The sequence below is a fragment of the Rosa rugosa genome, chromosome 7 (genome assembly GCF_958449725.1).
Source record: "Rosa rugosa chromosome 7, drRosRugo1.1, whole genome shotgun sequence".
Taxonomy (NCBI): domain Eukaryota; kingdom Viridiplantae; phylum Streptophyta; class Magnoliopsida; order Rosales; family Rosaceae; genus Rosa; species Rosa rugosa.
The window spans coordinates 655,951-681,976 of NC_084826.1; the positions used below are offsets into that span (position 1 = coordinate 655,951).

At 38.9% G+C, this 26,026-nt stretch overlaps 4 protein-coding genes across 6 annotated transcripts; 1 reads left to right on the plus strand and 3 right to left on the minus strand.

Annotated features, from left to right (window-relative positions):
• Positions 1 to 68: 68 nt before the first annotated feature.
• LOC133721926 (peroxisome biogenesis protein 12-like) lies at positions 69 to 4,002 on the minus strand. Of its 2 annotated transcripts, none has more exons than XM_062148701.1 (10): positions 3,816 to 4,002; positions 3,612 to 3,717; positions 3,359 to 3,507; positions 2,824 to 3,070; positions 2,055 to 2,164; positions 1,782 to 1,856; positions 1,423 to 1,509; positions 893 to 1,004; positions 536 to 648; positions 69 to 391 (listed from the first exon to the last, which is right to left on the minus strand). In XM_062148701.1, exons 1-10 carry the CDS (start codon positions 3,921 to 3,923, stop codon positions 320 to 322), a joined length of 1,179 nt encoding a protein of 392 aa, XP_062004685.1. In that variant the 5' UTR covers positions 3,924 to 4,002; the 3' UTR covers positions 69 to 319. The 2 variants fall into 2 exon arrangements, 1 of the variants encoding a protein (XP_062004685.1); XR_009852378.1 differs by having other exon boundaries at positions 71 to 391; positions 536 to 660; positions 918 to 1,004; positions 3,816 to 4,000.
• A 4,249-nt stretch (positions 4,003 to 8,251) lies between these two features.
• Positions 8,252 to 12,279, minus strand: LOC133723896 (protein PHOSPHATE STARVATION RESPONSE 1-like). Of its 2 annotated transcripts, none has more exons than XM_062150767.1 (7): positions 10,797 to 12,279; positions 10,331 to 10,511; positions 10,131 to 10,207; positions 9,991 to 10,030; positions 9,626 to 9,683; positions 9,133 to 9,205; positions 8,252 to 8,901 (listed from the first exon to the last, which is right to left on the minus strand). In XM_062150767.1, the coding sequence occupies exons 1-7, from the start codon at positions 11,574 to 11,576 to the stop codon at positions 8,626 to 8,628; spliced, it is 1,485 nt and encodes a 494-aa protein (XP_062006751.1). In that variant the 5' UTR covers positions 11,577 to 12,279; the 3' UTR covers positions 8,252 to 8,625. The 2 variants fall into 2 exon arrangements, with proteins under 2 accessions (XP_062006751.1, XP_062006750.1); XM_062150766.1 differs by having other exon boundaries at positions 10,331 to 10,544; positions 10,797 to 12,277.
• A 4,740-nt stretch (positions 12,280 to 17,019) lies between these two features.
• LOC133723393 (large ribosomal subunit protein eL29z-like) lies at positions 17,020 to 17,322 on the plus strand. Its single transcript, XM_062150220.1, has one exon. It carries the CDS (start codon positions 17,059 to 17,061, stop codon positions 17,239 to 17,241), a length of 183 nt encoding a protein of 60 aa, XP_062006204.1. The 5' UTR covers positions 17,020 to 17,058; the 3' UTR covers positions 17,242 to 17,322.
• A 5,476-nt stretch (positions 17,323 to 22,798) lies between these two features.
• LOC133722459 (uncharacterized) lies at positions 22,799 to 25,839 on the minus strand. Its single transcript, XM_062149348.1, has 2 exons — positions 25,647 to 25,839; positions 22,799 to 23,807 (listed from the first exon to the last, which is right to left on the minus strand). The coding sequence occupies exons 1-2, from the start codon at positions 25,835 to 25,837 to the stop codon at positions 23,069 to 23,071; spliced, it is 930 nt and encodes a 309-aa protein (XP_062005332.1). The 5' UTR covers positions 25,838 to 25,839; the 3' UTR covers positions 22,799 to 23,068.
• Positions 25,840 to 26,026: the final 187 nt, after the last annotated feature.

Here is a 26,026-nt window from a genome sequence, read left to right on the forward strand (position 1 = left end):
GACTATTTCCAAAGCAAGTTATTACATTGCACTAACGAATTAGATTTGATAAGTTAATATAAACTGTGATTCCAACAACAAAAGGAATACAAATACCTAAACATCTCTTTCAAATTGCACCAACTAGCGCTACAATTTTTATATCTGTGAATTTACCATACATCAGAAATACACAATACGAAAAATGATTAAAAGAGGGAATTCTCTTTACTCTCTCTTTTTCCCCCATACTACATCCTAGCATCATCTGACTCGATTACAACCCTTTGAAAAGGGAACTATATTGTTTCTCCTTTGATATATTATCCATTTGGGTTTTCTACACATCATGAAAGAGCCTTCTTATCTGGTCGACATTAGCAGGCATCAATGTGACTGGACACCGCTTATACTGTATAAAGAACACAAACGATTTAGTCACTGATAGTACCAGTAATGAGAATTATCAAGCTTGACGCATGGAAAACATGAACTAAAGCAGGGAATACATATCATAGACCAAGTTTTCCAGATTAACAGCTTCAGGAAACCTCACCTGAGAAACATACTTGAAAACGCAGGCATAGCAAAAGACAAACCCAGAAACTGTAATTACAGATGGATTTGCGCGTTTCTGTGAACAAAGAGGACAAAGAGTTCTATCGGCCCCTCTTTCGCAACCTGTTCATAACGATGGATTAGACTATGTGAAACAGCAAGACATTAACTTGAAGTGCTAACAAGCCCAAAGAAATGAATGATTAAAGCTAAGAACTATAGGTTTCACTACATCAACACTACTGCAATTTCTATGCAAAAAAGTAAGCGAGTACTCAATGTCATTTTAATCTAGGAGGATTATCATTTTTATGTCTCATTATATCTGTGATGGGTATACTGAGAGAGCAAAAGCTAATAAGGATTGCAGAACACTTCACCTGGGGAGAAGGAGGCGGTGGAGGTGGGGGGTATATGGTTGGAGCTGACATTCTCTCTTCAGCAGATTGGTACCACCATTCCATCATCTACAAGTTTAAATCAATTCAATAGAAGTCAGCAGGGATGGTCCACATAAGAGAGAGCAAATGAAAAATAAAATGGAAGATCAGAACTTCTTTCAAAGTGAATTGAAGATGAGAAAATATGCTAGAAATTTATCTGTTATTTTTTTTTTAAGTATATTTGCATGTTTAAACTTCCCACTCCAGGAAAACGGGGGAAAAGACGCTCTGAAAATGAGAACCATATTTTATAAACATATTCTAACCATTTTTGTCCAATTGAAGGTCCCTTTTTTATTTATTTATTTATCAGTTCGTTTTTGTGTCTATCAAAATACATGTTATAATAAAAGAAAGAGCAACTTACAAACTTAATACTATTTTTCCTTTCTGTTTTTCCAATATAACAAAGGGCATAATATCATCAGTAAGCCATACTCACTTTAAAAAAGAATACTGCTGCAATTAAACCAGTCTGCGCATAATCCAGGACCGTGTATGTACCACTGAGCAATGCTCCTTGTATCGCCTGTGTATGTAAAATAATGACACATAACAAGAAATGAGAAACCAAGGGCAATTGAATCAGTGCTCATTTCACATTTGAAATATCACCAATGCAATAGAACCAGAGTAGTTGATCACTTGCACATCTAAGGTCTCTTGTGATTCGAATCCAGATCACTATGAATAAGCTAATATACTATAGACTAAAGCCTTGGTCTTATTGCTTTTCACAAATAAATATAGTACAGAATAAAGTTTTGGTTAGAGCTGTTAAACAAACAGATGAAGTTATACCTTCAACCATGGAGGACCACAAAGTCTCTCACGTTCACGGCTTCTTGTTTTTGAAATTCTAGAAGAAGTATCCATCTACCTTGACACCAAAATATTGTATTTCAACTATTGCACCATATAATCAGAAATAAGTTATGAGCAATTCACTCTCATAAACTGTAACAAAAGCCCAAAGACAAAAACATATAGTAACAACTAATTTGCCACTGATTACACTAACACTATATAAAGAAGAACACGAAAGAACCAAAATAAATTCTTGCTACACTATACCAGCTCTTGCCCAGTAGCTCGACAAACTTGAATCCCAAGCGCATGTAATCCTAAAGAATAAAATCCCGTCGCATCCAACAAGTATAACATCTGGTAAGCAAATGAAAATCCTGCATCAACAGTGCTAGGTCAGAATGAATTATCTCCCCAGAGGCTTGTATGTGACAATGAACATGGATAAAGAACCTTCGGTAATTCTAAACAGATTTTATCAGATCGATTCACTGCAAAAATTTGACTCAATGGGTTTTTTTTGTATTGTTTTTCCATTGATATTGGTTGGGTTTAGTATGCCTTAGTACAAAATCAAAAATAATGCTTTGCATGAGGGGAAGAATCGTCATTGAAAGTGAGATGAGAATGCACAACTAAATATCACATATTGAAAATGCTACAGCATCAAGTCACTCTATAGTCTATATCTATATACCAGCTAAAGGGAAACAAATCTCCTGATCACGAACCAAAATCATGTCAATATATATTCTCTAATTCAGTGGATCATCGAATATTTTCTATTATCCAGCACATATATGTAAGATGAAGAAATAACGAGTCCATACCAAAGATGAAAGACTAAAGAGCTTAAGTTAACAATAGGAAAAAGGAAAGCAAGTACTAACTTTGAACATAAAACTTGCATAATGACACAAATTAAGTAGCTTTTTTCTTCTTTTACTAGCTTAAGTATTGTTTCATATCCTCAAACTTGCAATAAGAAAATTTAAGGGGAAAAAAAAAATTAGGTCCAGCTAGAAGATGCATATACCTTCACTACTAGCATGCAGCCATGGGTAGCAAGCACCTATCAATTTCTGGATCTTCTTTGCCAAACGTGTCCTAACTGATGCTTCCACATCCAAACTTCTTGAAACAACAGAACCCTCGCCCCTATCAATTATGTCAGCGTCGTCAAATCTCTCACCACTATCTCCCCATAAAGTTGCTTGTAGTCTCGCTTCCCTTTCCCTATTATAGATTGCGTGCAATTTTGATTTGAAGTAGGGCAATACAACCTGGTACGCATCATTTCAAAAACTATTACTCTTTTCTTACAGCTAGAGCCATAACAGAAATCACAACAGCATCATCTCCCAAAATTTTATATTCAATGAATGAGGTCCCGATACGATATCCAAAGTTACAAACTTTTAAGGCAATCTAAACATTTTCAACACGACACACAAGGTCTACAACTACTGCAAGCCGAACATTGCAGACCAGCATTTCTAAAAGCAATAACTCCTTACTGCCGAATAACCAAAACAGCTCCGAAAACAAGCAAAATGACCAGAGACTCTTACCAAAAACACTACTGAGAGAACTTTCTGTCTCCTTTCCAACCCAGAATGATGAAATTCATCACCTAAGTTCACCCGAGAATCGTCCTTCTGCACCTTTATCTTCACAGCCCTCCTCCTCAGTCCATACAGAGATTCCGAAAACGAAGCATCTGCAAAATGACCCAAAAACTCAACCCCAATTGCACACAGCAACACTCAATTCAATCACAAAAACTCTCGATTCTCCTAATCGAAAGAGGAAAAAGCCGAAAACCTGTGGTTCGCAAGCTATGAGTCTCGAGAATCAGCATGAGGAACGCAAAGAACTCGTCTTCATAGTCCAGAACCCTGTGCAGAAATGGTCTCCGCAAAGCCAACACCTGAGGAAGTTTTCACAGTTAGAGATGAAACGAAAAGCCTCAGAAACCCAGAAACGATGGAAATTACAGATGAGCCCTTAGGGAATTGAGGTAGTTACGCCGACGGAGTAAGTGAGGGCGGCGCGGAGGCTGGCCGGAAGCTGCTGAGCGGCGGCCATCTCGAAGAAGGTGGGACGAGTCCCTTGGCCTCCCACCTGAAAAAGCATCTTGCTTTGCTTTGGTCTCTGTGGGTCTCTGTCTCTCAGAGCTATGTGAAGCTTTTTGGGCAAGAAGAAGAGGAAGAAGAAGGAGAGGTTTACCTCTCCGAGTGAAGCTCTAAAAGGATGATGGATGAAGTCTTTTTCCTTTTTTTTTTTTCATGCCATTTATAAATATATATATATATATATATATATTTTTTTTTTGAAAGGGAGCTGGTGCGGCTGACTTCAAGCCTTGATTAATAAAATTGCAAAATACAAGGGGGAGACGTAGTGCCTGAACCCCAAATTACAATAAGCATAAAGAGAACATCTTGAAATAATACCAGGATTCTCCACAAAACCCATGTATTCTAACAAGCACCAATTAGCAAAGAGTGCACGAATGTTTATTCCATTTGGTTTGACATAGCGGTGACATACCGGAAAGATAACTCTATCACGAAGAAGCATCATTACAAATAGCACAGCTTTCCCACTATGTTGCCGCACGGAAATAAATCCGGCGACGCTCAATTTAATCCTGCCACTAGGAGGTTGCGTCCATTTGATCAAGTAAATAGCTCGCCGTCTCGCTAGGCCAGACAAGGCACACAGAGTGTGCATACCAGGACACAGCCCACATCGCCCTACCAAAAGATGATAGGGATTTATTGCTGGCATAGAGCCACGTTGAATTAAAAGTAAAAAACAATAAAGATGATAGGGATTTATTGATGGCATCGTCCATTTGATCGATCTCGGTTGTGTTACCGAATTAGTAACACACTCATTTAATTAGTATTTGGATCGAGATCCACGAGAGTATCTCAATAAAATCACACTAATCTCTCGTCGCATGTGCACGAACTCGAAGGCTCCTCAAATTTGTTGGCCACAAACTGGTGGAAGTTAGGACTTAAACGCTAGTAACTAGGTAAATTTCTACTTGGTAGATTGAAGAATTTTCACACTAATCTCATTGGTAGACTTCCACTTCGTAAAGGGTCGGTTCCTTTGAGAACTGATTCTCTAAAAGCAACTCTTGCAGCTGAATGGAACCCTGCGAACCCATGGCACTTGGTTCATTTGGATAAAGGTTTCTTTGACATTCATTTCAATAGTGAAGATGACATGATAAGAATTTGGAGAAGTGGTACATGTTCTCTAATTTCATTTTTTCATTTTTATATATATATATTTTCTCTTTTTGATTGTGGATATGGCAGGAAGCCACCTCGGTTACATTAGCGAATTAGTAACACACTCATTTAGTCAATATTCAGACTGAGGTCTATGAGGGTATCCCAGTAAAACCAGACTTATCCCCTACCAGTCAGTATTCGGACTGATGTCCCAAAGCCAGACTAATCCCCTGTCTCAAGCGCACGAACTCGAAGCCCCCTCAAGTATGCGACCACAAAATGTTGAGAGTTGGGACTCGAACGCTAGACATGCAGTTACATGTTAAGCCGCTCAACCAGCAATTGAAAGTGGTCCAAATTTTAATTAAAATATAACCACTTTTGATATGGCTAGATAAACTAGGTAAACTATGAGTCCTGTTCCCCTGGTCAGCTACTGACCAGGGATTATTTGTTCAACTACCGTTCGATTGAAATCGGACGGTTGACAAGTATCTAGATTTTTAAAAGATGAGATCTGTCAACAGTTCGATTTCAATTGGACGGTAGTTGATCAAATAATCACTGGTCAGTAGCTGACCAGGGAAACATCTCTGGGTAAACTATATTATCTTTTTTTCTATTTTATTTTTTTACTGTGAGTTTGAGTGAGTTTAAAATCATTCAATCTCAATTTGTCACGATAGGGCTTATGAATCTTCTATTTCCAAATCCAAATACCTACCTCAAACTGAAATCAGATTCTTTCCAACTTCCAAATCAAGTAAATTTATATTTTCAAACCTTCTATTGTCATTGATTATAAAATTTCATCTCTAAAAATCCTTATAAATACGTAGTTAATAAATTTTTTCAATATGGAACAACTCTCCACCGACTTGCAGGCTCCTTTTATTACCACAACGTTGTACTTGGGTCAATAGTGGGGGTGTAGAAATAGTCCAATAATGTAGATTGATGGAACAAACTAGAGTGTGGATAGAAAGGGACTAACATTTCAGCATCAAGAAGATATAATAAACTAATTATACAAGAAGATATTAACCGTGGCTAGCTATTGTACGTAGGTGTGGCCATGGGAACTGCTCATAAGCAAGTCCCTTATAGGTCTGATTATTTTTACTTCCCACAGGCCGACCCTTCTTCTTGGCACCTTCAACCCCTGCAGATGCCCGCGGCGAGAACCCGCCTATCCCTAGCTCGATGGCATTGGAACCTACAGCATTAGGTGGGGGGCTCGTACGAGCTCTCTTGTCACAAACCCTAGTCGTTGACGTTCCATCCTTAACGGTAGAATTTGTGTTGACATACATCTGTTTAGGCTTAATAAAAGGGTTGTCGTAAAAGGGCTCGTCCATTGTTAATAAATCCACTGGCAGAAGTTGCTTGTGTTTCACTGATTGAATGACACCCAAATCCCAAGGCCCTTCCTGTTTCTCTTTGAGGTCCTTCTCTTCGAGGTTCTTAGGACTCGACGGAACACTAGGCTCTTTCTCTTTCTCTTGGAGGTTCTCAGGACTCGAGGGATTAGTGTTCCTCTCAGCTACATACAGGAGGGTGTTCTTGGGGAGATGATAGTCGGCCAATAGGTGTCCATCCTTCAGTTCTTGATTCTTGTAAACAAGGATTTCATGGGGCTTAAGGTGTCTACCATTCGGAAATTCCTTCCTTAGCTTTTCTTTGATATCGTCCACCGTTTCATCTGTTGAACCCAGTTCCAGAGAGTACGAGAAAGGGAATGAATATGAGTTCTATATCCCTATCCCACCAATCCATTGTATGATCACAAATGCAAAAGAAAATCGGCTTTGATATATATACACACATAAGGATTATAAACTTAATCCAACTAGGAAGAGGAATCCTAATCTCAACTGGACTAGCTAGGGAGGAAAACCCAAATAAAGAAATGCATATATAAATCAATTAGGATTGTAAACTTGGTCCAATTAGTAAGAAGAATCCTAAATTCCTAATAGAGAAAGGAAAAACCCGTAATTTTGGAGGGAGGACGTTGTTTGAAAAATGAAGGGCACCAGTTTACAAGACTCGATGTCCTCCTGACCCAACATCTTTTTTCTTTTTCTTTTTTGAGGAAATTAATTCAAGAAAATAGTATCCATAAAAAAATGTATTACAACTCTGGTTAGATGACGAAGGTTTTAGTCAGACATATGCTCGATTGGTAAACGTTACATATTCATTGTTAGGCAGCTTGGTATAGTATTCAATGTTGCGAGTAGTGAGAAGTCGGTACTCGGGAGTAATTTGATATTCAAACGTCATAAGATGAAGAATCCCCTTGTTTCTGCCAGCATGATTTTCTTCGTAACCTTCATCCAAAGCAAATAAGCAATATCGGAACTTGGGCGAAGATCAGTATCATAACCTTGGCTCAAATCACCGGAGTCACAGTGTAATGCGAGGAAGTATTTGTGAAGAATAAGGCACACTTTATCATCTCCTAGATGCACAAGAAAACACTGTTGGACCATAAATTCATACTTGTACACTGATATTGTCACTGATCTGGGGCGCATAAAAAATGAAACCATCACTAACTTTACATTCACTTGTACAGTCAAAGGTAAATATTAGGGTTCACCCCAACAACCCTTAACAAAGGGAAAATCGGTTGCTGGGGGAGAGTGCAACTCTGTCCATCCTTTCTCAGGTCGGCTCACGTCAAAGCAGTAAACCACGGCCTTATCTTGATCCCAGACTAGGATTTTAGCCTCAACGTACCGCACAATACATTAACTCATTCAGCTTGCGGGATTTCTCAGCATAGAGTATGGCCGGAGGAGGTGACTACAGAGGCAACCATTTGGCCTCAAACTCTCCATCACCTTCGGGGTCGAGTACCACAAAAGCATGAAGAGGCTCCTCCTAGTCAGTACTGTAATATTGCTGGCTTCATGGAAGAATACTTTCTTGTGATGATTCCATGATCTGAGCAGCTGCTGCTAATTTTCCTTATCATCTCCTTATTCCTTTTCTAATCACCTCTAAACATAGCTAACCCGATAACTTCTCTTACCCTTGCTGCTGCTAGTACCCGCTGATACGTCTCCTCTTCCTGATTTCTCTTTTACTCTGATCGGGGCAGCTTGGCTTTTAAGGCAAAAAAAGAAGTAATATCAAGTGTTTCTTCTGTAAGTGCAAAGTTTGTTTCAAATTTGATATCAATAATAAATTTAAGGAAAAAAAAAAAACAAGGGCCATTTTTGGAGATTATATATACAACAGACAAGGCTACTGTACATCTATACATGATATTGATTGTCACAGTTGAGGGAAAACATCAATACATTGATTGGAACATTATTCCATCAACCAAGAAGAATTCATACCTAGTCAGAGAATACAATCAGGAAACTCAGAGACTAAAGTTTAAGCCACCAAAACCAGTCTTCACTTTTGAATAAAAGCAAACATGTCAAGGTTTAGATAATTTGAATAAGAAACTTAAACTCTTAACGGTTTCCTGATTTGAGTCCGCTTGGTTCATCCTACCATAAATACATGCTGTCTATCAAAGCTTCGAAAAGGCAAGACAACCCCTGGAGCAGCAATATTCCTTTTCATCCAGTCCTTGCTCGTTTTGTGGGGACGGCACCAGAATCGGCATCACCTGGAGGATCATGAGTCTCATGAGTTTCAGATTCTTGCGCCTTCTGTTTCATACTTGCATCTTGTGAACCTTCATCCACAGGAGCGCTGGTTCCTATTTTATTATGCTCATCTGATGTTGATGATGTCGGCTTGACCCTGTTGTCGTCCATCTTCCTTTGTTGCTCAAACATTTTTTCAAGGTACTTTGATTGTTCCTCAATTTCCAACTGCAACTTTCTTTGACTCTGCATGAATGAATATGACATCAGGACTTGTGAACCCTCTACACACTACACTCACTCTCCCTTTGTTTGTGCGCCTCTCCTTAAACAAGAAATTAAATGGAAGTATGACTGAAGTTTATTTCACCCTCACATTACTATATTTCCTTGAGCACTCTACCCAGCTCCCAACATGTAACCACTAGCACATTTGTATAGAGACATAAAGACAGTGCATGGCTTCCAATTGCATACCTCAAGTTGTTCATGAAGCTGCTTCTGGAGTTCTACCTGCAACCGCAATGCTTCAGTAATCCCCATACTGCTCCTGCAAGTAAACAGGAAAAAGTTTAAAGTTCATTTCAATTTAATAGCTCACGGATAAATCAGTAGACAGATCAGTGAAAATGATTTTTCAGTAGCTACTAATACATTGAATTTGCATATTCTGAATTCAAAAATTTCTCCCACCATTTAACGAAAATATGGTAAAAAACAACCAGTAACTAGAGTTGTACAGAAACTTTAGCTTTCTTATATAAAATAGTTTGGTTCTACAAGTAGGAGAATCTCTCAATTAATCGTGCAACGCTGAAAGTTGCACTGGTCAATACATGAAACTTTTCTAACAGACATAGCAATGGTTTCGATATACAGAACATAACAGAGTAAAAAAAAAAAAAAAAAATATTTGAGATAAAAGTAAGATACATGATCTTCAATTTTTTAGGTGAGAAAAAATACATACGTTTTCAAGTCTATAGAATTCATTTCTTCAACAGGAGTCAGATTCTTCTCACAAGTTCCTGAAAGAAAAACAAGAGAATTTACTTGATCGCCACTTACTAGATTCTTTTGTAAATATAGTAATTCTCTTTTGTCAGACAAGAGATCTTTACTATCTAACTATCAGATATTGACATATGCAAGGCTATTTAGTTGCTAAGAGTTTAAATAACAGTCAAGTTCCAAAAGCAGTTCATCACTGCCAGAAGACTAATTAGATAAATCCTCAATTAGCCGATCCTGAATCGTCACATGACTATTTTGACAACCCAAAGCTGTTAAAGATGCTATTGACGTCATAAGAAGAACAAAGGAGGAAATAATTACCTTCTGATGACTCTGGTTTGTATCTGGCTGTTCTATATTTCTGAAAATTAAGAAAAGAAAAAAGTCCAGCAAAATTATATGCTACCACCATCTTGTTAGAGCTAATAGAAAACTAGTCAAGGATGGAACTATTGATATACCTGTAAATGGCTTTTTACATGATAGATTGTCAAGCTTTCAACCTTCATGACGTTTAAGATACCCTTAGGAGTGGCTCCTGATTGTTAAAGTTATTAGTCAATGACAAAAGAAGCTTTGTGATTTACAGACCTTCATGAAAGATAGAACTATAACAACATATAATGATGGAAAAAAGAATAAGATAATTTGTGCTACCCACTTTCACTACCACCAAGCTGGTTGACAGCTTCAACAAAGGCCTCATGAAGTTCTTGTGTCCAACGCATTCTAGCTTTGGTTGAAGGTGCAGTGGACACTGGGTCAGGGCTAGTAAAAATTTCTCCAGATTGTACTGGCTGATGCTGTTGAATCTCGGGCTGATGCTGTTGAATCTCGGGCTGCTGCACCGGGATATTAGAAGAATGCTTCAACACCTGGCACATCGTTAAATTTCTCGAGTAAATACTAACAGACTAAAGAAATCTTGATTAGGATTTATGAGCCAAAACAAAATTGCTACATGCCCTATACTAAGGTAACAAAACTGCTGACTAGAAATAATACTGCAGATTATTCTGTAAATAATAGAAAAGCTATAAAATATCCAAAGGTTTTAGCTCTATTGCAATCCTGCCTTTACAATAAGGAAACAGGCATCACAAAAAACAAAAGTATGAAATACACACCTCCGGTTTGGGATCCACCACAGGAACATCATCAATCGAAAGCTCCCAATATGGATCCAGAGGACCATCAAAAGAAATTAATGGATACAAGTCAGACCAATCAGTCTTTTCAGCATGATCATCAGACATTATGACACCAGTACTAGTATCTACCAGGCCATTCTGATCAGGGAGATTTTCAGGAAAGTGCAGAAACTCCTGAATTGAATCTGGGCACCAGGAAATATCTTTATTTTGCTCAGGGTAACTAGCCACTGGTGTAGATTGTAACTGTGAATGGGTCAGTGACAGTGATTCTCCACTTGGTAACCTATTGATTGGAGAAATTTGGGAATGTCTTTCATGAGGGTAAACTGAAGAAATCTGACTGTCACAGGGAAGCCTGGACGATGATGGAAATGAGTTCCCAAGGGAAGAAGACTGTGGTAACATTGACTGAGCACTATGAGGGCCATAATAAGTCCAGGCATTGAGCAAATGGGTCAATCCACAAAGGACTATAAACGCGATGAACTGAAGGAGGACCCATTTGAATGGAAAGTTTGAGCAGCTGACAAAATAAAGGAGCTCTATAGGGATCGAAAAATACGCTATTGCAATCAAGAAAGCACTCACTCTTTGACACTCTAAAATGCTCTGAATGCTCCAAGAACCCTCATCATCACAATTACAATTCACAAAATCATTATCACTGGCTGAAACAGATACAGCCAAACAGGAAACCAACAACCCAAGAGCTACTGCTCTCAACATTGCAGCCAAGTGACTACTATTCACCATTTTTCAAAACTGATGAACTCAAATTCACTTGGAAAACAAAAACAAAAAAAGATAGAGAAAGGAACAGAAACCCACCAAGTATTTTGAAAACTCAATGCCATATTCTAAGATCTCAAAAAACCCACCCGGGTTTTCCAACAAAAACAGAAATACCCACCTGCAATGATTTTGAACCTACCCATCTCCCACAAAGCAAAACTCCAATTTCCTATCACTTTTCTCAATCCAAATTGCTCTCTAAGCTTTTCCTACACTATTTTCCAGCTACTTTTTTTCTGGGTTCTATCAACCCTTCAACAGAAACTAAACAAGTGAAGAAATCCCAGATGATAGCTTCAATCACAAAACACAAACAAGAACTGTAAAAAAACCAAAGCTTGCTTCTTTTGCTTATCAAAATCCCAAAATGATTGAACCAAAAAAAAAGAAGCAAAACAAAGTCAGAGAAAAAGTGAATAGAAGAAGAAGAAACACACCTCGTGCCTCCTGTGGCCAAAGCCCAGCTGCCCCAGCTCAAGTTTTTCAGTATCAAACAAATAAAAAACAAAACTTTAAAGTGTTTAAAGCAAAACCAGTCACTTCAAAACAAAAAAGACTCAAACTTTGAGTCCCAGACTCTCAATCTGAACTAGCTAGCACAAACCCAAGAGACCAAATAGACCCTACAGAAGAAAAAGGAAATCAAAACCCAACTACAGGGGAGAGCTGACTCAGATGAGACATGAGAAAGAGAGGGGGGTTTAACTTTTTAAAGGGGGGAGTGGGACCCCCCACTCGCGTCCGTGAAGAGAACCTAGACACTTTACTGTAATCAAATAATCTTCTTTCCCAAAAGGGTTTGGGCTTTCTCCACCGTCGGATGGGTTTGTTTGATCGTGCGGCGGGAAGCATAGGACTACGTGGCAAATTTGGCCGTTATACGGCGGTTAAGTACTGAGTCAACTCGGATGGAATGGTGTGTGGTGGGAAAATAAAACTTTGGGCAGGATCTATTCTTGGTTAAGGTTCAAGATCTTCCTTTGTCAAAAAAAAAAAAAAGGTTCAAGATCTTCAATCTCGGTTTTTGAGGGTGGCAATGGCATGGAGTGAGTCCATGGACTTTTGTGATGCTGTTCAGGACATGGCAATATTAATCTTGGATTTTGTTTGTTCCGTACTAAATTGTCAAGATCGAATACGAAACATTGAATTTACTTTTTACATATCTTTCATTATTTAGAATGAGACTATTCAACTAATCTTATTTTTTTGCTTATATTAGATTGAGAAATCAATAATTGATGAATATGAATACTCTAACACTCAATCTTATTATATATTCCATACATCGCACTTGATAGATATTTTATTCATAAAATTAACTTTACTTTCAAGATGTTTTGATTAAATATTCTTCATATTTTCAAGTCATTAATTAACGAAGTTGGAAATCTGCTGTGATGCGTGTGATCGATATTGTTCATTATTCAAAAGTACATTGTAATAGAGAATTAGGTCCAAGTGACCAAGTAGCGTTAGAAATTGGTCCATTCATTCAAGGACTTGACTTTTCAGGAAGGTTGTAACCATTCAACTTACCTACTGGCTACTGCCAATCATTAACCTAATTCAATTGTAGTTATTATTTATAACAAGTGGACATTAAGAAGACAACATCAGAAAACATACAAGAGGGAACTTAGAAGAAGAACACTTCTAACATGTCAAGTTGGACTGACAAAGATTATTGTACTAGATCTGTCATGTTTGGGCAAGACTGGGCCGGCCTAGACCAATGACGATCCCTACTTGTGGTATGACAGTAGTGGGTAAGCCTATTCAGTTCAAGATAGCTCTGTGGTTGGTTGTTTCGTGCACACAGGTCAGTGAAGACAAGGGCTGTAGCAGAATGGATAGTGTTCCAGATGACGGCGACTCACCATTGATTTATGGATTTTGGCGGCTTCGATGTAAATCCTTACCATTTTAGGGTTGAGGTTGGTGGTGGCGCTTGATGTTGGTCTATCCTAAAGTAGGATGGCAGTGGAGGTCGCAGCGGCGAGTTAGTGGAGGGTCGCAACTGCAGTGTTCTGTCGGTGTGCGTGGAACGTGGAGGCGCAGACTGTGGAGAGTGGATATGGTTGGGCCTACCTGTAGGCCCTAGGCTAGCTGTCCTGAGGGCTTTTTGGACCTCTAATTGGGTAATACCCCTCTATATTAGTTTAGTTGTTTCTTTGCTTTCCTAATCCCTATTTTTATATGAAACTATGCACTTTTGTGTTTCTTTGCGTAGTTATGTAACAGGATCCGAACTGAATTTCACTCTGAAACCAGAATCAGGCCCTGCAGAGTCCACCCTAAAAGAATTGGACCTATAATTGGGTAATACCCCTCTATATTAGTTAGTTGTTTCTTTGCTTTCCTAATCCCTATTTTTATATTAAACTATGCACTTTTGTGTTTCTTTGCGTAGTTATGTAACATGATCCGAACTTAATTTCACTCTGAAACCGGAATCAGGCCCTGCAGAGTCCACCCTAAAAGAAATTTCACCAAAAATTTGGCGGAACTTCCCCCAAAAGTGGACAACCTAAAACCTGTAAAAATATTCTAGCACTCCTCAAATGAACATATCCATCTTAACTCCAGGAGCCTACATGCTCCTTACAATTCAAAACCAACTCCCAAATAGATAACATAAACCAAATAAACAAACCTGGACATAGAACTTAAATCATCATCCCACCAACTACTTACATTCCAACTATATAAATTCCGAGTACACCACTTTAGAACATACTTAAACAGTTTGGTGATCAGAGCGATTCTACAAAATTAAGCCGATATATGACATAAGTAGGTTAAGTAATAACCTACAGTCAAAACGGAAGCTGTGAATCCTAAGTCTCGAATTCCTGAATGCCCAACCTCGGCAATCTGAAATCTGGGCAGTTGAAAAACCGAATGGCCCAGGGAAAAGCATTTAGAAAACTGTTAGAGTGAGTGAACGAAAAATAAATGATTTCAAAGGAAAATAAAAGAAGATTTAACTCTTTCCCATTTTATTCTCTTAAAAACCAAGCATGAAGTAAGGTCTCGTGAATTACTCTTAATCTTCCTCTTTACAGAAATCTCAAAATGAAATCAAATCCTCTGTAAATCCTTTCAAAACCTCTCATAAAGAAATATTTCAAATCACTTTATAGATCTCATCTCAAAACTCTTGAAATCTCAATAAATACTCATATAGTCAAGTATCTCGAAATCCTTTTATAAATCATGTATATCTCAAATATATAATGATAAATCAAAACCACTTTAGAAATCTCAAAAGCCTCGATAGAAATACTCATGTCTGAAAATAGGCGATGACTAGAGGGAACTGCCAACTAGTCATCTCATGCCACCTGGAGGGGACTGCCGACCAAAAACGCATCGGAGGGTGCTGCCGACCGGATGAGGAGGTGATGGTTAGAGGGTATTACCGACTAACCATAGATAGTCAAAGAGTACTGCCGACTAACTATCTCATGTCATCTGGAGAGTACTGTCGACCAGATGACGCATCGGAGGGTACTGTAGACCGGGATATTCTGGAGGGTACTGTCGACCAAACTATTACCTAGAGAGGACTGCCGACCAAGTAATACATGCATGCACTAACATATTTACCTCCTCAAATAAACTGAAATCAATCTCTTTAATATATAAATATTTAACTCATAAAATCTCGATAACTCAAATATTTGAAATCAATATTTCTTATAATATTTTATTAATCAACCACTTTCCGAAATCATTTCTCAGTAACTCAATAACTCATAATTTAAATAGCCCGATAATTAATAAAAGCTCTCAGAAAGGAAATTCAATACTAATCTCGTAAATTATAAATAAATCTCATAAATCAAAGCTCATAAAACTCAATATCTCAATAAGCTATAAAATCATAAATAAATCTCATAATAAATAATTGCTCAAAATAATACTGCATGCATAATTTAATTTAAAATAAATGTCCACTCACAGATTTGCGCTATGAAGTTCGACCGATGATTTCTTTCTCGAACTCACTCTACACGTCGTCCTGAACAAATTAATATTATAAATATATGTTCCTCGGAATTAAATTGACGATAATAAAATCGAAACCCTAAAACCGATAATTCATCAGGAGCTCGAAATCATAAGGGAACGAGCTGAAACTGCATACCTTATATCGACTCAATAATTATACCAACATGTCGAAAAATAGGATCGATCCAACGGTCAGATCTTCTCGAATCTAAACCCGAATTTACGAAACCTCAGAAATTCCGATCATTTTCAAAACGTGTACCGATTGATACAAAATCAATGTCTACGCGCTGGTAATGATATGCTTGACCCAACATACCAAAATAGGACACCGGGAACGGCCGGATGCGCCGCTGGTTCCAACCCCGAATTGGGTCACCAAATTTCATCAACATGCTCCTCTCAACATTGCCAACATCTTTGTCAACTACAACATTGATTAATTTCAAATGTATAGGGCAGAATTTACCTCGAACTCGAAATCCCAAAAAATTGCTCAAATCTTCAATTCTCCTTCCTCCGGCTGAATTGGAGCAAGAGAGTTAGTAGGTTAGGAACGTGGAGGAGGGGGCTTCAAAGCCCAGGTGGTGGTGTGGTCGGAAATGACCAGAATTTTAGAGATTGGCCGGAAAATAGAAAAACAGCTTTGCCGAAAAATTGATTGCTGCGCTTCCTACCGCCGGTATCGTTGTGCACCACTACCACATAGAGGAAGAGGAAGACGAGACGGTCCAGATGGGACTGGTTTCACTGCCGGAGGTGGCCGGAATCGGCGCCGGCGAGGCCGAGAAGTTTGACGCCAAAACTCTCTCTATCCCCGGCTTTAAACCTTTATAACTCATTCATTGATTTTAACATGCTTCATGTCCACGAACTCGGTTTATTGCGCTGTACAACTTTCTAGAAGGAAGTTTCCTAAAAAACTGACCCGAACAAAAAGTCAACTTTTAAAATCCTTTAAAGTCCGAAACGAAGGTAAAAGTAAAGATGACTGTAGTTTACCGTCCAAATGACTAATAAACGGGTAAGGTTGGGTACATGGCATAATCTGTTTATTTCATAGTTCATAGGCTCGCTTTTGAATAAATGAGCATTGGTTGTCTAATAGGTGGTGCTAGCATGCCACATCCTTTGCCGGTGCTGTTGGCAAGGAAAGGTATGCATCTGTGCCATTCTGACTTGAGTTGTTGATTCAAAATAAAAAAAAAGAGTTCCACCTTTAAAAGTGCCTATTTCTTGAAAGAAAGAAAATAGAGAAAATTAATAAATAAATACCACACTCATGCAGTAATGTCAAAAAAAAAAAAAAGATTAAAAATTGACAAAATGCAATATTGAGCCAAATACAAAAAGTCAATTAACACATATACAGAAAAGAAAAGAAGAACCCTATAGCGCAGATCGAAGCTCTCACTCTCTTTTCGAAATGGCCGAGTCAAAGAATCACACAGCTCACAACCAGTCCCGCAAGGCCCACAGGAATGGCATCAAGAAGCCCCAGAGGCACCCCCACACCTCCACCAAGGGGTTGGATCCCAAGTTTCTGAGGAACCAGAGGTATGCCAGGAAGCACAACAACACGAAGACTGAACAGTCGGCCGAGGAGTAGAGCGGGACCTGCCTAGTGATGATGAAGCGCTTCGGGTTTTATTCTGATTAGGGTTTTATTATTTTTGTTTTGATGTTGTTTTCGGAATTAACACACATACAGAAGATCGAGAATGGTATAATATTAACGACAAAGACATTAATTTATCGAGTCATGCGAACCGCCTTGGGGTTAGGCTAGGATTAAAGGGTTCATTTTCATCACACAGAAGTGGCATTATTTAGCTTCATCATACGAGACACGTGTGACAGATATTCACCCACTGGCCGAGCAGTGCAAGCTGCATGAAAATAATATAAGCGGGGCAAACGAGCAAACATTTTATCATCAACACGACATCCCAAAATCCTCCAAACAGACACCACCTGATGATGGAGGCATATGAGACCTATCGCATGATTTCTTTACATAGCGATACAAGCGCATATGTCAAAACTTGCATACAGTTCAGAACACATGAGGTTTACGGTCACATCAATGGCCAACTGGAGGAGGGGGATGGCCGGTTCAACTTTCTTTGATATTTCTACAGCAATACCTCACCGATCTTTTTGCTCAACGCCGATGAGAGCAAGCACATACATCAAGTCCTCCACGCTCCTACGTCGTTTGTCTACGGAGGTGAAGTTGAACTCAATCTTCGATTCCCCTAACATACATGCTTCCATATCAAATATATACTATTATTAAGAGAAAAGAGTTTGTCAGCCAAAACAGAAAATGTTTACCAAAATATTCCTCAAATATTAAAAAACATTTGAAATGAAATATTTGAGAAAGACAAAATGATCAATTCACAAATAAAAAAAATTTAACAAAAAAAAAAATCAGAAATCAAATGTGCAGCAATTTTCTCCACATTTTATAGAATAACTTCCCACGTAATTATTCACACTCATAAGGTGTGTTTGGAGTCTAGTTATAAATAGAGTTTTTGTCCATTTACCCCATTTCTAGGGATTTTTTTCCCACTTACCCCATTAAGTTTTTTTAATTCTCTCTTATCCAAAACACTCTAAGGAGGTCTTCCCTAATACCCCATTAACATTTTTTTTTTGTTTTTAATTTTTTTTCAATACCATTTTACCCTTACCCTTTATTACTTAGAGAGAGAGAGAGAATGGAAGAGAGAGAAACTATATGAGACTTTGCCGGAGCCGGTCACCGACTACCACCCACCGAAAAGATTTACTGCCCCAATAGACATCTATTGCCCTCCAATAGAGGGGCAATAGACTTCTATTGCCCCCCAATAGACGTATATTAGCCATGTATTGCGCCCCAATAGACGTATATTGCTCCCCAATAAACGTTTCGATCACCGAAATGGGAACTAATCTTACTAAAATTAGACAAATAAAACTTTGATTAAAATAAAAAAACTAGGAGTTTACATAAATTCAAAACGTCTATTGCCCCCCAATATATACTTTTTTTTTCCCTTTTTTTCTTTCCTTCTCGGACTTCCACCCACAATTTACCCAAAGCAAAAAAGATTTTGACCATTTAACTGATAGCAATTACCAATTTGATCCATCCAATATTATAAAGGCCAGAAAATAGTTCATCATGATGTAACCAAATTAAATCCCAATTAAATATAGATCCGTGTATACGCACCACCTTAGCTCAGCTTAATGACATCAAACCACTAATGGCAATCACCTTATAGAAGGCCACGTTTCCTACATGAGTCCCATAATATTACTTGGAAACTTTTCCTGAATGTTTGATACTTGTCCTAATAGAACTTCAGTAAGGCAATCCAAACCAAAGTTTCGCAAACAGCCAATTACTGTAAAATACTACTCAACCAATGCAAAAGTAGCAGACGACATGCACAAGTGGCAGACCTATATAGCAATTTCAGGCCATAAAATAATTTACCATCAACACTTCCAGTGATGACAAATTCAGCAGCCGACACAGCAATATGAGCAACCACGTCTCGGTGCATATAACTCTTCTCATACCTGTTGATGCCGCCAAATTAAGAAAACAAAAACATACATGTTGAGACAAAGCTCTTGGCGGAGAGGAGAGAGAGATAGTGCAGATCGGCACAGCACGGAGGAGATAGAGAGAAGAGAGAGATGGTGCAGATCGGCGCGGCGCGGAGGAGAGAGAGATGGCGCAGGGACGAGGCAGCTCCGACCGGGTACTTGCGAAGGCGATGTGGCTGGGAGGAACCTGGAGGATCCATTTTCGAAGTGGGGCTCGGAAGAGGAGGAGGATGACAGAATATACAGATTGAGGTGAGAGAGAGAAACTGGATCGGAAGAAGAAGGAGAGAGGGATTGGCAGTTGTAATTTTTTAATTGTGTTGAGGGTAAAATGGTCATTTGATATTAAATTGTGTAAGTAGGAACAAAAATCTGTTGTTGGAGTAAGCGGGATAATTTTAGCCAATTTTAGTGCTTTTGTTCAAGCACCCTTATAAATAAAAGAATGAGGTGGATTGGTCTCTATCTTAAAATCCCCGGCTTGCATGGTGACTGTTAATGTGATGAGCAAATCGTCGCATTGTGATGTTGGCGGGTGAGGTCCCTCGTGTACTTGTGTTTGCATCACTTCACACGTACCACTTGAATATCCTGGAATCACACTGCTCATCCATGCTTGAACTGATGGGATATGAACATAGAGAATCAATATATCAGTGGACATATACAAGGTACTAAATCTAATCAATAAAGGAGAAGTAAGAAAACCCCCTTCACTGCAAGGATTAGGAAAAAGTAATCTGTGCCAGACAAGGATACACATACACGAGGACTGAATCTTAGTAATTAAAGTATTCAATACTAATCATCCTATTAGGAAAAAGTAGTCCAAAATTATTCATTTTGTAAAAACGATGCTTTCTTTGTCTCTCACAAGAGATTTTTTCCGGCAGCGACTAGTCTTGGCTGGTGGCAGCCCTACACCTGTGATTGAGAAGTATGCAACTTCATCTCTCTCTAGTCTCTACCTTGGTGGCAATGGCAAGTTTGCTCGACGGGATCTCGGTGAAGTTGATGCTTTCAATTGGATTAGTGGGGTTGATCATGTCCTATACTTGGGGACCTGCGAGGTTGTGTTTCGTCCCTCTCATCGCTAGCAGGATTGGATCTGTCTTTGGCGAAGGTTTGCATGAAGTCGGCCTGGATTACACAGAGGCCATCAGGGGAGAAGGCTGATCTGGTCTGCTCGTGGGCTGAACCAACTTTGGGGTCTTTGTCTTGGTTGGCAAGTTGTTCCGTGGTTGATTTCAGTTGTGGAAGCTGGATTGGTGGCGCAGCACAGGGTCCGTCGAATTACTGTGGCGGCGGCGGCGGCCCTGTGGAGAAGCCTGTACTCTCATCTAGGGTTTATCCTAGATGGGTTGTATGGGCCTGGTATTGGGCTGCTAGGTTCACTCCAAGTTGGGTTTTTGGAAACCCTAGGCTGACTTTGTTTATGTGGGCTTGCTTTTAGGTTGCGGGCTTTGAGAATGGTTATGATCGGTTGGGATGGGTCCTTAATTCTTTTAGGGCTTGGGCTGCCTCATCTACTAGCAATATTTAAATTCTGTATTGGTCGCAAAAACTAGTGCTCGGTTAAAATATTTATTTAAGGACTAAATTCAGTTTGCCTCCTCAAACTTTGGGGTAAACATCAGTTTGGTCCCTGACATTTTTTTTTAATCATGATGATCCCTGTACTTCCGATTTCCATCACATGCATCCAAATTTTAAATTAGGCTCCAAATATGACGTCATAAGCTGAGTTGGCACCGACACAAGGGCCCACTCTAATCTGGGTTTTAGCACACGAAGGGCAAAATGGACTTCTCACCCTTTTTTTTTTTTTTGCTACCTCATTGCTTCCAATTCTATACGATCCCAGTCCTTCTTCAGCAAATTTCTGATCTCAATTCGTCTCTTTCTTCAACAGATATTATCAACCTCAGCTCCTTCTTCAGCAATTCACCTGCAAGCTTCTACATCTCCTTCGTATAAGAAAAAAAAAAAACTCTCCCTCTTCTTTCTCTCCTGCATCCCATTCCAATTCTCTCTCTTCTTCTTTTTGACCCATACCCATACCCACTCTTGGACCCGACTCGATCTTCGCCATTGAAATCGCCAGCAAGCACAAGAACTAGAAATAGCACGGCTACGGCCCCATCCAGTTCACCACTCTAAGCGACAAAGCCAGAGCTCAGTCGCTATCCTCCATCGCTGATCTCGTCTTCAAGTTCCATAACCTCCAGCCTCTTCGAGACCCACGATGATATCATCACGTGGCCCCTGGACTCGATGTACCGGCTCAACGACATCGTCTTGCATGCCAGGTTTGAGGTCAACAACGAGACCATGAGCGTGCTAGAGTCGTGGGAGGGCGTCCAGGCTTGGGTCATCCCAGAGAGGCGGCGGTTTGAGTTTTGGGTCTGGCTGTGATGGGTTTGCCTCTTGCAGATTGAAAAGGAGTCAGTGTGAATGGGTTTCAGTTTTGTACATGGTTGATTCAGAGAAGGTGAGAGCGAGATGGAAGAGAGAGAAATTAGATCCCTGTACATCCAATCAAGGCCATAAACTAGATTGCGGAGTTAGATTGCAGAGACCCAAACTCGAATTTGGAGAAAAAGACGAACAAGCAGATTGGGGTTTTCAAGTTAAGCTCGATTAGACGGTGGAGATGACTATTTGACACTGCACTTCTTAAATTTTTTTTGCCTCGCCTTCTAACTCTTATTGTAGTTATGATGGGTTCGCCTCTTGCTTTGTGATTAGGTTGTGAAGCTTTCAACTTTTGGACATTAGAGGAAACTAAGCAATCATGAAGTAAAAACTGTGAGTTGAATTTGGTGGAGGAAAAGTGTGATGTGTTTAATAAAAGGTATAGGTTAACTGACCTTGTGAAGATCGAAGGTTATATCTTCAACTTCCACCACAAATTCGCTTGGTAACCCAGTTTTGCAGAGCCTGCAACTCCATTACCAGAGTCCAGAGGTAGAAGAAGAATGAAGTGGAAGGTCGGATGAGAGTGGAATTGAGCAAAATCAAAACAAAGGATAATTTGGACATTTCATCCAAACTGAAGGTCAAAATCTAAAAGGTGGGCCCTTGTGTCGGTGCCAACTCAACTTATGAAGTCATATTTCGAGCCTAATTTGAAATTTGGACGCCTGTGATGGAAATCGAAAGTGCACGGACTATCATGATTAAAAAAAAAATATCATGGACCAAACTGATGTTTGCCCCAAAGTTGGAGGAGGCAAACTGAATTTAGTCCTTTATTTAATCTGCTTATGAGTATCTAGTTTTTGTTAGAATAATGATGCATGCACTTCTTAAAAGGTGGGTGTACTCTAGGTTTGTGGAGTTCTATTTATTTAGAATAGGTTCTTTATAAGTCCTAAATGACGGCTTTTTACTGTCGACCCCATGGGAGTGTGTCATTTGATACTGCTTACTGAATTACAAAATCTGGTTGACCTCTCAAAAAAAAAAAAAAAAGTAAATAGTGTTTAATGGTTAAATTTTTCAAACTTCCAATTGCCCTTCCTTGATTAAAATGTTCTCAAATAAATATATATTTTTCTCTGCAATATGAGGAATCGAGAATCAAAACATTATACACAGTATGAAAGAAAACTTCTCCCCTTCAAAAGTGCCTAAATAAATAAATACCACTCTTACACATTAATATCAAAAAATATTAAAAAACTGACAGAATGCAAAATACAAAAAGTCAATTCACACACAAAGATGATAGATCTTCTAAGACAGACTAGTTTTTTTTTTTTTTTTTTTCTGTTTTCTTCCTTGCGTCTGGGCCTTGTGCCCCCACTGGGAATAATTTATTGTCATACAGGCCAGATAGGGTTAGGATTGAAGGGTTCATTCCCATCACATAGAAGTGGCATCATTTGGGTTCGGCACACGGGACACGTGCGACGGATATTAATCCACTGGGCAGTGCAAGCTGCATGAAAATAATGTAAGCACGGCAAACGAGCAATCATTTTATCATCAACTCCACCTCCAAAATCTTCCAAACAAACAGCACATGATGATGGAGGCATATGAGAACCAGTGCAGGAGGTAGTAGCAGCCCTATAGTCGTCCCATGATTTCTTTGCATAGCGATACAAGCGCATATCATCAAAACCGTCAAATCTTCCATACAATTCAGAACACATGAGCCTTACGGTCACATCAATAGCCAACTGGGGAAGGGGGATGGCCGATTGAACTTTATTTAATATTTCTACAGCAATATCTCGGCAGTCTTTTTGCTCAACGCCCATGAAACAAAGCGAAAACATCAAGTCCTTCAGGCTCTGATGTTGTTTGTCTATAGAGGTGAAGTTGACCCAAATCTTTGATTCCCCTAATATACCTGGTTCCTTCAGAAAATTATAAAGAAAAGAATGAGGTGGATTGGTGTCTATCATAAAAGCCCCCGCTTGCATGAGGACTGTTAATCTGATGAGCAAGTCGTAGCATTGTGATGTTGGCGGATAGGGTCCCTCATGTACTTCTGTTTGCATCACTTCACACCACTTAAACATCCTGGAATCACACTGCTCATCCATGCTCGAACTGATGCGAAATTATGTTCGAATCAATACATCAGTGGATATATATAAGGTACTAAATCTAATCAAACAAGGAGAAGTTAAAAAAAACCCCTTCTCTTCAAGGATTAGGAAAAAGTAATCTGTGCCAGACAAGGATAGATTACGCCTGAATCTTAGTAATTAAGGTACTCAATACTAATCCATTAGGAAAAAGTAGAGTCTAAAATGAATTCATATCTAATCAAGAAGTATAAAAAATAATAAATAAATAAATAAATAAATAAAACCCTTCTCTGCAAGGATTAGGAAAAATTATACTGTGCCAGACAAGGATACACCAGGGCTGAATCTGAGTAATTAAGGTACTCAATCCTAATCCTATTAGGAAAAAGTAGTCTAAAATTAATTCATTTATAAACAACTACCCAGTTCTCAATAAGGCACTCAGTTCTAATGTTCAAAAAATAAACTAAAATAAGGCACTCAATTCTAGACCTATAACGAAAAAAGTAGAGTCTAAAATTCATTTACTTGCTTATTGGGTCAACTTGCATTGCTCAGTTCTAAACCCATTCTTACTCCTAAGTTCACAAAAGTCTCCTATTGGTTTTTGATCTGGAATAATTTTGCCTTCACACCTAATTCTGAACTATTATGAGACATCCTTAATTATATTGAAAATTTGAAACTGATGTTAATATTTTGTTTTTGGATATCTTCTAATCAAATCTAATTTCAAAAACAGTTCATTGGTTCCTGGATTTTAATCTCATTCTTGTCAGACATTTTTTACTCCATCAGTCACATCGAGCTTATTTGTTGTCAGATGTAGCTGTTAAATTCCCTTGTTAAAACCTGGTTGAAAGTTGAAACATACTTCTTATCCCCAGTCCTTGTGTTGGTTTAAAACCTACCTGATTCTTTAGCTAAAAAAAAGAAGAAATTCTGTTGTAAAAGTTTTCAGGTCAATTTCACAGATGTTGGGTTCAGTGATAAACTCTTCTCTACTAATCCCTAGAATCTTGCCTTTAAGGTTGTTAAAGTTTTTTTTTTTTTTTTTTTTTAGGGGGAGGTTGTTAAAGATGTTATTTGCTAATGGTTTGAGGTTATTGCTCTCATTCTGAGTTCAAACTTTTTTCCAAGTTGGAAATTTAAAATCTATTGTGATTGAATTCACATCATCAGACATCTTCCCTGAGCTTTGTTTTTTTTTATGTTGGACCCTGCATTCAAACTGGATCCTATTTTTCTTCATCAGAATTTATTATCCCAACGAAGAAAAACCCAAAAAGTTAGCTCACCATACCAGTCCCAGATAACCAGAAACAAAGCAGAACAGATCACGATCCAAAATCGGATCGCCGATCGGAGCATACCCGACCGGAAAACCCTGAGACTGGATTTTCAGGCCGATTTCTTCTCAAGATCGGTACTTTTCGGTGAACATAGAAGATATCTGGGATTTCTTCTCGCATATTGGTGAAAAATCGGTACTTTCCTTGGTCTGGGAACGCTCCTTCACAGCAGCCTTCCCGGAACAAGGTCTCGGTGTAAATCTAGCCGTATTCAATTATATTTACCCGACCGGAAAACCCTGAGACTGGATTTTCAGGCCGATTTCTTCTCAAGATCGGTACTTTTCGGTGAACATAGAAGATATCTGGGATTTCTTCTCGCATATTGGCGAAAAATCGGTACTTTCCTTGGTCTGGGAACGCTCCTTCACAGCAGCCTTCCCGGAACAAGGAATCTAGCCGTATTCAATTATATTCCAATACCAAATTTAATTACTAATTCACCAAAAATCAATCAAATTATCATTTTGATTCTATAAGAAAAAACAATATGAAGATTGACGTACCTTTCCATTCCATCATCCTGCCGGGGACTCGAACTCGGACTACTCATGAATCCAGGAGGAGATTCTCTGTCTCTCGAGGAGAACACGTCGGGTACTGAAAGAGGGCTCTGGGTTTCATGAAAGAGGGCTCTGCAGAAACTGATAAGAGGACTTTGGTCTTTGGTGGAACAGGAAGTTAAGATGCCTTGCATGTTGGGGCTCTACAGTCCCACTTTCACAGGTTACAGTCCGATCAAGATCCGAGGGCTGAGAGATATTTATTATTTTCTCGGGGTTACCGTCCGATTTGCTCAATCTTAATCCAAGGGCCGAGAAATACTTAGATCATTTTTTGAATTAAATTTTATTATTTAATCATTTTCAATTACTTTCTTATATTG

Bases quoted from the DNA above. Each gene is read 5' to 3' on its own strand.
- LOC133722459 (XM_062149348.1), bottom strand. From the start codon at position 25,837: ATGCAAGGCATCTTAACTTCCTGTTCCACCAAAGACCAAAGTCCTCTT. The intron at 23,808-25,646 runs GTACGTCAATCT...ATTTCGCATCAG, and splicing joins CAGGATGATGGAATGGAAAG to TTCGAGCATGGATGAGCAGT.
- LOC133721926 (XM_062148701.1), bottom strand. From the start codon at position 3,923: ATGCTTTTTCAGGTGGGAGGCCAAGGGACTCGTCCCACCTTCTTCGAG. The intron at 3,071-3,358 runs GTAAGAGTCTCT...GATGCGTACCAG, and splicing joins TTCTCTCAGTAGTGTTTTTG to GTTGTATTGCCCTACTTCAA. The intron at 1,510-1,781 runs GTATAACTTCAT...TTACATACACAG, and splicing joins GTGGTCCTCCATGGTTGAAG to GCGATACAAGGAGCATTGCT.
- LOC133723393 (XM_062150220.1), top strand. From the start codon at position 17,059: ATGGCCGAGTCAAAGAATCACACAGCTCACAACCAGTCCCGCAAGGCC.
- LOC133723896 (XM_062150766.1), bottom strand. From the start codon at position 11,576: ATGGTGAATAGTAGTCACTTGGCTGCAATGTTGAGAGCAGTAGCTCTT. The intron at 10,031-10,130 runs GTATATCAATAG...CTTAATTTTCAG, and splicing joins ATGTAAAAAGCCATTTACAG to AAATATAGAACAGCCAGATA. The intron at 9,206-9,625 runs GTATGTATTTTT...GTTTACTTGCAG, and splicing joins AATTCTATAGACTTGAAAAC to GAGCAGTATGGGGATTACTG.